The sequence below is a fragment of the Pinus tabuliformis genome, chromosome 2_2, assembly GCF_031772625.1.
Source record: "Pinus tabuliformis cultivar Carrire ecotype Pingquan chromosome 2_2, CPIR1, whole genome shotgun sequence".
NCBI classification, from domain to species: domain Eukaryota; kingdom Viridiplantae; phylum Streptophyta; class Pinopsida; order Pinales; family Pinaceae; genus Pinus; species Pinus tabuliformis.
Genome location: NC_142300.1, coordinates 699,686,407 through 699,698,620, shown reverse-complemented (window position 1 = coordinate 699,698,620; position 12,214 = coordinate 699,686,407). Strand labels below are relative to the sequence as shown.

The 12,214-nt window shown below is 36.3% G+C and overlaps 1 protein-coding gene and 1 pseudogene across 1 annotated transcript; both read left to right on the top strand.

The window, feature by feature from the left end:
- Positions 1 to 7,073: 7,073 nt before the first annotated feature.
- Positions 7,074 to 7,481, top strand: LOC149194603 (protein VAPYRIN-like). Its single transcript, XM_089407725.1, has one exon. It carries the CDS (start codon positions 7,074 to 7,076, stop codon positions 7,479 to 7,481), a length of 408 nt encoding a protein of 135 aa, XP_089263851.1.
- Positions 7,482 to 8,654: 1,173 nt separating this feature from the next.
- On the top strand, positions 8,655 to 11,709 carry LOC149194602 (potassium transporter 6-like; annotated as a pseudogene).
- The last annotated feature ends 505 nt before the right edge of the window (positions 11,710 to 12,214 follow it).

The window sequence follows — 12,214 nt, the reverse complement described above, 5'->3', positions numbered from 1 at the left end:
GTGTTGCAGGTACGCACTCCATAGGCTGGCACAGCATCCACCAGCCTCGCAATCAACACTTCAGCTTCTGACTACATGATAGTGCTACCAGATGAGGCACTTACTACATAGAAGGAGGTCAATAGGGTGGTAGTTAGCAGTTTGAAAGGGGTAGGATTGAACATAGTTGTGCTCCCTCAGGAGACACTCTAACTCTTATAGGATGGAGTCATCGCAGAAATCAGGGCCTAGGAGAGTCGCGTTCTACAAGTGATGAGCGAGCAGTGCACCAACATTGGGCCTGCAGTGCAATGAGGCAGTGGAGCAGAACAAGCAGATTATGCAGGTAGTAGAAGAAGCCTGCTGGATGGTCCCAGAGTTTGACATTCAGGCAGAAGAACCGATGGAGGCGCGCATCTGCAAGTTAGCCACAGGGGTGTGCAATGCTTGAGCAGAGATGGCCAGGGTTCAGCTAGAGCTGAACCTGTAGATCACAAAATTGCAATTGAAGGAACAGCCTTAAACTCCATTGGAAGTCAAGGAACAACGTACCACTATTTTTACAACAACAATGGTGGCAGTTGACAGTGCAGTGGCAGACTACATGTAGCTTTTTGAATAGTCATTCAAGGTCCTAACAACCCAGTAGGAAGACTCAAATGTAGAGTGCCTGGAGACAGAGGCATGTGAGCTACAACAGAGCTATGACGAGGTAAAATGGACCACGCAGATGGTTACCATTATGTAGAGGCTTGCATGGATGCAGGAGGCAAAGGTGCTCAAGGAACAGGTGGATGCCGCTCGACATAAAGAAGCAGTCTTAGAAGCACGCCTACAACCATGGATAGATGAGGCTTATGCAATCATAGCCTCCATTGAAGGAAAGCTCACAAAACTACAGGCATCTCAATAGAAGATTCAGAGCAATAGTTCAGCAGCTATCACTGAACAACGAGTGGAAGAAGTCTAGTAGGCGACGACTTAGTGCACTGCTGACCTTGTAGTGATCCAAACAAAGCTGGGAGGTCTTTGCACTAAGATCTCTGCACCTATAGATTGACTCGAGGGTGAGTCACGATGTTTGTGTTGGGGGCCTATTGGGCGCGGGATTCCCCAAGGGCAGTTTTGCAGCTAAAATCCCATATTTTGGTCCAATTTTGTAATCCAAATGTAAAGTCTCCACATTTTGTGGTCACAGAGTGCGTAGATGTTAAAGAGTCATAGGGTTGTCCGCCCTTACTTTGAAAATGTAATGCCGGTTGTAGAATATCTACCGATGGTCCATAGACCATGGGATTGTATAAATAGAGCTAAGCTCTAAGTAGTTAGAGGCATTAATTAGACAAAAAATGAATATCGAACATGTATGAGAGATAGCTCTGAAGTAGAAGTCTAAGTTTTGGGTCGTAGCATAGGTAAAGGCTCTGCAACTGAGTGCGCAGAGGCCTAGAAGTCCGCAGCTAAGTGCGTAGACCCCTACAGCTGAGTGTGCAAGGCGGGTCAAGTCTGTAATTGTCCGAAAGTATCAATAAAGAGAAGTATTCTACAATTTCTGTGTCTTTCTTTCTTATTTATGCATCTAGTTATGTTTTGGTACAAATTTAACTTATAAATATTATATGATGTGCGAATATATGTAATTGTGTTGTTTAAGTGAACACAAGTAAGAACATCTGTTTACGTGGAGCTAACTAAGATCTATAATAAGACAAGTAAGATACTTGGTGTAGTTTGGGAAATATCATAGTTCACTTTCCTAGCAGTGCGAAAGTATATCAGCCCCAAGTTAGGGTTGCGTGAAAGTCGATTGTATCCTTTCGTGAAGGTACTAAAGGGTGGAACAGAGGGCTTAGTAACCTGCACAAAGGCAGGTATAGCTGGAATAAAATGACATTACATCCATCTCAAGAGTGCAGAAACTTGGTTCCAGCATCCCCCCATACGTCTTCGGGTGAGACTTCAGTCTGTGCTCCACAGGTTGATGCCGAAAGGGCCAGTAGTGTAGGGATTTGTTTGGCTAACTAACGTTAAACCTGGGTTAGGCCCCTTCAAGCCAACAATATATCAAGAAGTACACTTTCCACGAAGGGAGCAGTGACATGACAATCCAAGAAGGAAAGTGATCGATGGTCGGTGCCCTACCTAGAAGAAGTTCAAACAAATACTTCATGACATCACAAGGAGATCAAGAAAGTGAAGGACCCACGAATAAGAAGTTGTTGATGAATGGACAAGTCCCTAGCTAAGAGGGATTTATAAAAAGTTCCCAAGTACAAAGGAGCTTGGACAAGTTCCTTGTCAAAGGAAACCGGGGCATTTCTTCCTCAATTAAGAGGAAGAGATAGACACAACATTCTTGTCTTCACTTGGGAAGAAATCATGGGAGGATTGGGTGATCATCTGGCATCTGATACTCTTTGAGGATGTGTAAGGCATCCAAGACAAGAGTAGGCAAGATGACTGATATTCTTTGAGGGTTGGGAACCCAAGACAAGAATAGTCCTAGAAGGTCATACTTAGTGAACACCTAGGTGGATATGTACCTTGAGAGACAATGACTAAGGTGTCTATAGTCATTGGTCTCACCAACACTGTGCTCTGATCTATTGAGAGATATAGTACTTAGTAAAGGCCTTGTTATGTGAAAATGTTGGTTACAATGATGCTATACATATGGATTACTAGTCTGACTCTTTTTATGAGATCTCTTTAGTGTTGAATAGCCATGTACCATTTAATGAATACCTCCCTAGTTAAGAGGGAATGTTGAAGGAAAAGTAACTAGGTTCGGTTTTCATTATGACTTGTAACGATAATATTATGAAGAAAATTGTTATTCCTTACATCATGGGTTTCATGAGCAAGTTGTGTTTACCATAGGTCAAAGACTTCTTCTTGATGTATTTAGGATTTTTATGTTTCATCATAAATATTATGAAAGTCATAAGGTCAAAGGTCAAAGGATACACTCCAAGATAAGTGTCACTATCATCTTGCAAATCCGCTCTACGAACTGCAGTAAGTCGCCTTGACATGTCAACTTAGATTCAAAGGCTCTCATGTCGTCTTGATGTATCATTGTTGACCTATCTATCTATATATATATATATATATATATATATATATATATATATATATATATATATATATATATATATATATATATATATATATATATATATATATATATATATATATATATATAGATATATATATATATATATATATATAGGGTAACGTAGAGTCAGTGTACATATATCTTTAAAATAATATATATATTACAGTCATCAAAAAGGGAACGAATACACAATGATATATCTCGGTAAGTGAAATTTGGATCTCTCTCGAGAAGCTCGATATATCTCTCAAGGTCTGTAAGTGAAGCTCAAATATCTCTCGGAAATATTGTCTCAGCATATCTGTCAAAGTCTTTGGATCTCATATTATAGTCATCAAATATATAGTGGACATATCTCTAAGGACAGAGTCTCGACATATATCTCAGAAGCTTAGACATATCTCAAAGGACAGAGTCTCAGCATATATCTTAGAAGCTCGGACATATCTCAAAGGAAGAGTCTCGGTGTTTATCTCAGAGTCTCGGTATTTATCTCAAGGTCTCGGTATATCTATATGTGAAGCTCAGTATGCTTTATGAAAGATTGTAAGGATATCTTGAAGCCTCTCAATCATGCTCGGATATATAAGCTTCAAATATATCCTTGGGACATCCTTTAGAAGTGTGATATATCAGTCATTGTAATGTATATATTTCAGTACTTATAAAAGGATTGCGCATATGCAACTACAACAACAAGTGCTCAACATAACACTATCTGGCGACATAACTTATCTTTGGTGTAATCAACGGGAAATCAGAGTACTATGTCAAGTCAAGAAGAGAAGGTGTCGAAGATAGTGATCAAATAGTGAAGACATAAGGAGAATGAGAACATTGAAGTTAAGATAGTGAATCAAAGAGCAAGCAGTGCAAAGAATAGTGACACTTATCTTGGAGGTAACCTTGTGTTTATTTTTTCAAGGGTCTTGGTATTCATCTAAATATCTATATTCAAGGGTTCTACTCTCAAGAGGAGAGGTTTTGCCCTAGCTTGGAGCCAACATCTTCTGTACCTATTTTTATTGTTGATCATCCATGTTGATAAATGTTTGAATAATTGAAGAACACACTAATAAAACAAATCTAATTGAAGAAGACAACACAAACTGTTATCAACAAGTTTGGGAAGAATCACTAAATCATGAATTGCCCTAGATTCTTCAACAACTCTATTCCACTAGATTCAATATCATAGTGACCTTTTTAGCTATTGTAATGGATTCAGAGATAATAGAAATTGAAAGAACAAGTGTTTTTCCATAAGCCCCATTAAAAAGGTAAAAAAAAAAAAATCATTTCAAGATCTGGTCAACGAATTGAAGTGAATCCGAGGGGAGACACTAAGCAATGGAGGTTGAATAATGGGAGATGAAGAGGAGGGTAGAATACTAGAATGCTTAAAGTGGGAGACAGAGCATTTGGTATATTGTGAAGACAACCATTTTTACTAATAGAGGAATAACATGCTGACTCACATGCTAAAAAGGCTAAACATTTTACAATTTTATGCTACAATTTACATGATTCTGTGGGGTAAGGATAGACTTGAATGGTTATTTATCTCCTTTTATGTGCTTCAGGATACTATTGGATGATATAAATGGAGTTGGAGGAAATGAGACAGAGTAGGTGATTAACTTTAATTCACGCATAAGACCTTTAATGACTTACAGTTCACGCACTGGAACATGAAGGGAAAGAGCTTTGGCCACTAGCCCTCTTCCATGATGGAGGTTGCAAGCTCGACAATGGTGTTGCAAAGCTTTGTTTAAATTATGGAAATCAGCATAGTTTGATTTCCCTTGGTTTCTTCTTGACTGGCACTAAATTGGAAATATGGGAAGAATGACAAACTTTAAGATGATATTCACATCCAAAGTTTTTTCAATTATTTCTAAATCAATGGCTTCGATGTTGGATGTACCTTTCTCAATTTATGTTAGATAAATTTGACATATTCTTGGAGGGGAATGACATGCCATATTATCCTTGTATCATACACTCTTAGAGCTTCATAGATCCAATTTTAATAGTTGTCATTGTATTTTGCAGAAAAAAGTGGTGTGAGAAGTGCCAAACCAGTCACATGGTCACTGCAACATGAACTTTCCTCGGCACTTGGATTACAAGATTCCATGTATATTTATGGTGATTCCTAACAATTCATGACTCCTCATTATTACGATGGAAATGTTTTTTGATGCTCTGCAACATGGTTTGGGATCTATATAACAGTGGTATTTACTATTAGATCTCCATAAATCCAAAGTAGCCAAATGGTAGTGTCATGAGTTTTATCTCTATGACCTTAATGATAAAAATAATGTCTTGATACATTTATGGAGGGTACATAAAATTAATTGTATTGTATTTTTGGAGGTTGTAAGTTGATGGAGAGTTCATGTGAATTGCTTTTACTTTTGATTGATTGCACATGAATTGTGATTGTAGGTCTGATTAATCACGGGTTCCATAGTTGTTTTGTTCACCCAAATAATTCCAAACATTGCAGACTCTATTTTATTATTCCACTACCTTCAATCTTCTCGTGACGTGTTCTGGTTTGGTCCTGTTTACTTCCTTGATGTTTAGTTCCTAATTTGTATCACTATTACACCCAAATGAACAACATTTGCCAGTAAATTATGATATGTTTGTTGTTAGGTCAGACAAGTAGGTTAAAGAAATGAGCTATTGTTGTTGAGTTTGTATTTTTTCCTTTTTTTTCTACCCTTGGATATGAAAATTTGGAATTTGATGTCACATTGTAGTCCCAGACACTAACAAAACAAAACCAGGGTTTGTTTGTTTTCCTGGGAATACTTACCAAACGTATCTTGATAAATCTTGTATCTGATCAAGATATAAATATGATATCATTGATTATTGGAACCAATTATCTTCAACACAATCTATCAGTTGCCTGACAGGTACAAGGGAATCTCAAATTTCAATCCTACAAGTTGTCCCAACCATGCCCACTAATTCAGATTTTGGATGTCGAATAAGGTTAGGGTGTGAGTCTGAGCCCTAATTGTAATATACTTTGGTATTTTTTTGGTCTGTATTCTGGAATGTTGCTCTATGATCGAGGATTTATGTTAGGGGATTCTCTAAATTTGATGAAATTGTCTGTTGCAGGTAGTTACTTTAGGGTTTGGTTTTTGTCATTTATTTTGTACTTGTTGTATGCATTTTTGTAAGATGGGAATATTCAAGACTATTGTTCATCATCTTTGGTATATCTTAGCACCCATTTCACTACATTTTACACATTTTGTTCCTTTTAAATCTTCAACAAGTCGGTCCACTGTCAAAATTTGTTAGCAATATTTTCTGACTTTACCCTTACAAATGAAAACTATCAATACAATCCCATCGATTGTATGCCTTTTTAACCTATCTGAACCACTGTTTTATTTTCAGTCTTCTCAACCTAAGAACACAATTTTTTCCATGTCTCCTCCTGCCTTCATGTTGCATCCAACACCAAAACAGATATGTGAGTCATGGCAACTTCTATAGTCTGCTGAAGTACTTATGCCAACATAGACACACTTATTTTGTTCAATAACATATCAGTATATGCCAATCATCTCCTTGGAGCTTACAGGTTTTCTAAATAGTATCTAGACATATTTTTTGTACTTTAAAATCTCCCCCTCTGCATGTTTAGCATAAAGTGAACTATTCATCCAGCCTAAGAAGAATCTAGGTCTGTGAGTTTCAAATGGATCTATGTAGAATCATTTAAGTTGGATTCCCCCTAAATTCACCCTCTTTGGTACATAATGTTCTAGACAATCTCATTTATGGATTCGTAGGCTTGTAGAACTGAATTTCTGCATTGATAGTTTGGGTGAATGTAAAGATGGATAGGCTTGTTCAAGTGCATGAAAATGAGGTGAGGATAGATTTTGAAGTAGGATGAAAATGTAGGACAACAATTCACCTCAAGAGTTTGATCGACACCATGCCTATTGCATTCAAGGTGCAGACTTCTACTACTGATAAGTTTTTAGTCAAGCCTCCCAATGGGTTCATATCCCCACTTGGTGATTTTTCTTTTGAAATAATATTAAATCCAATGAAGGATCTCCTGGAGGAGTTCCATCGTTCAAAGGATAGATTTCTTATAAAGACTACATTGGCACCTGACTGCAAAATGGATGGCAATGACTTACCAGATAAGGTGTCTAATGACTGGTTTGCATCGCAGAAAAAACAGGTTCTTGTAGATGCCAAGATGAAGGTTGTTTACATTGGAGGCTTCTTGCTTTGCCATCTAGTTGTGAAGGGTGATGTAAATTCTGTCAAACAAATACTTAAAAGACATAATTGTTGTAACCATGCTGATGAGGATGGTAGAACAACATTGTAGATTGCTTCAGCAAGTGGAAATTATGGGATGTTGAAAACGTTGTTGAATGCACAAAAATTTTGTTTCAAGATTTGGTCACAAAAGTGAAGTGAATCCGAGGGGAGACACTAAGCAGTGGAGGCTGAAGAATGGGAGATGAAGGGGAGGGTAGAATACTAGAATTCTTAAAGTGGGAGACAGAGCATTTGGTATATTGTGAAGTCAACCATTTTCACTAATAGAGGCATCACATGCAAACTCACATGCTGAAAAGGCTAAACATTTTACAATTTTCTGCTACAATTTACATGATTCAGTGGGGTAAGGATAGAATTGAATGGTTATTTATCTCCTTTTATGTGCATCAGGATACTATTGGATGCTATAGATGGAGAGTTGGAGGAAATGAGACAAAGTAGGTGATTAACTTTAACATTGATAAGCCTGGTCAAGTAAGTTTTCATTGTCCTCCGAGCGGATGATCATGGGGAAGGTAACTTCAGGCCCTTTTAACTATTTATTTATATAGTATTTTAAGTTCTATGAATTGAGTTTAGTTTGGGTGGTTGGGTTGAATAGTTTTTATTCTCCTCGTTCTTCAATCAATCAATCTATATTGAAGGCTTTGAGTTTTCTGTGTTCTCTAAGCAAGCTTTTATGAAAACTATTTTCCCCGGTCATAACCAGTGCCCAATATTTTGAGTTATCTCTGTTCTCTAAGAAGGATTTTATGCAAATTGTTTTAAGTACATATATATTTGTTTGGGTCTTCTAATATAATTCAGAAAACTTTGTTTAAGTCCCACTTCTTTTGTTGTTGTGTGAACAAAATTGGTCAAATTTATCTTACTCCAATCCAATAGATTTGAAAGATTCATAGTTGTTCAGATGGCTATATTTTAACATTATGTAGAACAACAAGTAGGCTATAATTCTTGCGCACCACTAAATTAATATGTTACCCAAGTTCTATTTGAAGGTGGTACTTTCATAATCTACTCCTTGTTATGTCAACATGTGAACATTGTTTGGAAAAGTACTGGTCAACAATTTCACCATTTACCGTCAGATGAAAGGCTGAAAGTTTTCAGTAAAGGATATGTCTAGGATGTTTCCTCCAGGACAAAGCAAATGCTTGAGAAAAGTTCAATTGCTCAAATAATTTTGCTAATATTTTTTATGCTTGGCACTAGCATGGTAATTGAGAAAAGTTCAACTGCTCAAAGAATTTTGCTAATCTTTGTTATGCTTGGCACTAGCATGGTAATTGGAGATGGAGCATTGATGCCTGCAATATCAGGTTCATCTTTTACCTCTATAAAAACTTCATTCATCCATCTACATTGAACCCTTTTTCAAAAGAGTGTAACCAAACCTATTCGACAGTACCCTTCACAAGATTTGAGACTTGAATGAAAGCATATTATTTAGGGTAGGCTACCCTTTCATTAAGGAGTGCCAATACAATGAGTTTTTAAGGGAAATCATTATCTTTCTCAAGCTTCAGGGTGAGAGTGAGGATCAATACAACAATATTCATAGGCATGTGACTATTACCACAATATTTCTCATCATCATATCACTCACATGCAATTAAAATTGGGTTGGGGTGATAACAACCATTCTACCCGACCACGAGATATAACCCCAATTGACTCACAATACAGTGAGTTTATTCCATCGAAAGTTGTGTATTTTTCTTCTTTCTTAATTGTAATGTTGTCTAGAAGAGAGAATCCCAACAAGGGAAGCCTGTTGTCTCAACAATAACCCATTTATGAAATTTGCTAATGAGCCCAAGCCCATCTAGGTAGGGCCTGCCCTCTCTCTGTTGCATGCCGAAGTAAGCTAATAGACTTTAACTATTTTCTTTCAAAAAGTTGGGATCATAATGGAAGGTCTATAAGGACCTAATAACCACATGGTTATATTTAACCTTGGTTCAAAACAATTCGCACTCTTTAAATAATAAGTGAAATTTCCAGTAAAGATTATTATTCGCAATCCTTTTCCTAAAGTAGTCTGTTGGTGTTGAATACAGTATTCAAAATCAAGGTTTAAAGATTATTATTCAATAAAAATATTATTATTCACTTTACTGAACCATAAAATCATTTCCCTGATGCTTTCATTCCAACTATATCTTACTCTTGTTATTTCAAATTTTTTAGTTGGGTAGTGCTCTCAACTATTCAAGGAATTCAGTTAAAGAACCCAAAAATGAGCTAGGGTAAGTATTATATAGAGCAATAATGTACCCTTTGACATACAAAATTATAACATCTTTTCATTAAAGTCTAAATTCTATATCCTTCAATTCAAAGAGTTGTTCAAACATATTAAATAACAACAAAGTATTTGTATGTCTAAAATATAATTTGTTTCATACTACTGATTATGGATTCCTTGAAAACCTTGCTAGACATTATAATCCCTAAAATTCTTGACTCCTTTGTAGGCAGATGTTGTTCAATTTGTATTAGCTGTAATTCTTGTATTTCTATTCTTGCTTCAAAGGTTCGGAACATCCAAAGTGAGCTTCATGTTCTCCCCTATAATGGTTATGTGGTTCTCTTCAACATGCATTATTGGGGCCTATAATATTGGAGCACATTATCCAGGTGTATTCAAGGCATTGTCACCTCACTACATTTTCTATTTCTTTGCTCAAAATCATAAGCAAGGATGGGTGATGCTAGGAGATTTTTTCTTATGTGTAATAGGTTTTTGCTCAATTCAAGATATTTTATAATGTGTCTTAAAAATTCGAATTTTTTTACCTTTTTCAAGTCAAAGCAATATCTGTTCTTATGTTGTTAAACACTAATTTCATATCTCACAGTATATATCCTCTAATCACTTGTTAGTAAGAGATACTCTACCTTAGCTAGACTTTTATCTGTTTAAAATAGATGCGGAGGCCATGTTTACTGACTTGGGCCACTTCAATAAGATATCTATTCAGGTTCAAATGATTTCCACAATTAAAATATTGTTCCATCTAAGTTCTATGGGTGTATCATTGACTAGAATAATAATAAATTTTCGCTTCTAAGCTCTATGGGTGTTTCTTGGACTAGAATCATAAGAATGATTTTGCTTCTTGCCGCAGATTGCCTTTTCATGATGGTTTATCCAAATTTAATTCTCACATATGCTAGCTAGGAAGCTTACTTGATCAAGAATCCAGGATATGTAAGTGATACATTCTACAAGTCAATACCAAATGTTGTGTATTGGCCAATGTTTATCGTTGCCACTTTCACAGCAATAGTTTCTAGTAAAGCATTGATTTTTGCAACCTTCTCAATTATAAAACACTCAATGGCTATTGGGTGTTTCCCTCGAGTCAATATTGTTCATACCTCATAAGACAACGAGGGTCAGATTTACTCTCCAGAGGTTAACTATGTCCTCATGATTCTCTGCCTTGCTATTGTGGTGGGTTTTAGGGGTGGGCCACAAATCGCCAATGCCTTTGGTAAGTGCTTATTTCTTTGTTTCTTTCTTTTTGAAACAAATGTACCTTGTATTTCATTAGTGCACAAAACAAAAATTCTTTATACAATCTTACATTGCCAGCAAAATTAGAGGAATGGGCATTATCCCACGTATAAAAGGCAAAGAGGACAAGCATGCCTACATTGCCAGCAAAATTATAGGAATGGGAATTATCCCACGTATAAAAAGAAAAGAGGACAAGCATGCCTACGTCTTTGGCTCCAACTTTAAGAGAGTTAAAGGAATTTTGTGCTGCAGGGGTTGACGTGGCTTGGGTCATGCTTATTAAAACATGTTTAGTGATCTTAGTCATGCTTATCATTCGGAACATACACATTTTATTTATACTATCACTTTAAGAATGTTAATGGAATTTTGTGTTGCAGGGATTTTTGTGGCTTGGGTCATGCTTATTACAACATTTTTAGTGACCTTGGTCATGCTTGTCATTTGGAACATACACATTTTATTTATAGTAGCATTCTTCCTTATTTTTGGCCTTGTAGAAGGCATCTACATGACTGCCATGTTGAATAAAGTTCCACAAGGAGGTTGGGTGCCATTTGTAATTTTAGAAATCTTCCTTGCCATAATGATCTCTTGGAATCATGGAAGACAGAAGAAGTACAAATATGAACTGGAAAGAAAAATGCAGATAAAAGATTTGCATGCATTTTTGGACAACATGGAGATTTCTCGAGTACCAGGAGTTTGTTTCTTCTGCTCTAACAACAAGTTCCAAGGTTGATGTTCTAAATATCCTTTTTCTATGCCCAAATTAATCGGCTCATAATTCATAGTAGAATTATTTGTTTTGACATTTACAGATTTTCTAGATCTACTCCTTTGGGAATTGAATTCTACCTTAAATTTCCCATACCATCTTGACAAATGTCCATAGCTTTTGAATTCTCTTCATCGTCTATTACTACATGCTTAAACATTCCCTCACTAATCAAAGAATTGGATAATCTATTGATCACCATTGAACACTCTCAAGTTAGTGGCATTGTTTGGGATTAAAGGCTTAAAAAGGATTCCAATAGAAATCTGTTGGTAGAATATCATCTAATGGAGCTAGCCTAGAAGAAACTTTAGCTAGAGTTTTCACAACTACAATCTTACATTGAGGAATGGACACAATACTAAAAGCATAAAATTCAGTAATCAAGCTTCATACCTTAGATTGGAAATTCTCCAAATGAAGCAAAAGAAAATGGATTCAATTCTTTACCTCCCATAATATTATTTTC

What these genes read in the sequence shown, in the direction of transcription:
- LOC149194603 (XM_089407725.1), top strand. Translation starts at nt 7,074, where the DNA reads ATGCCTATTGCATTCAAGGTGCAGACTTCTACTACTGATAAGTTTTTA.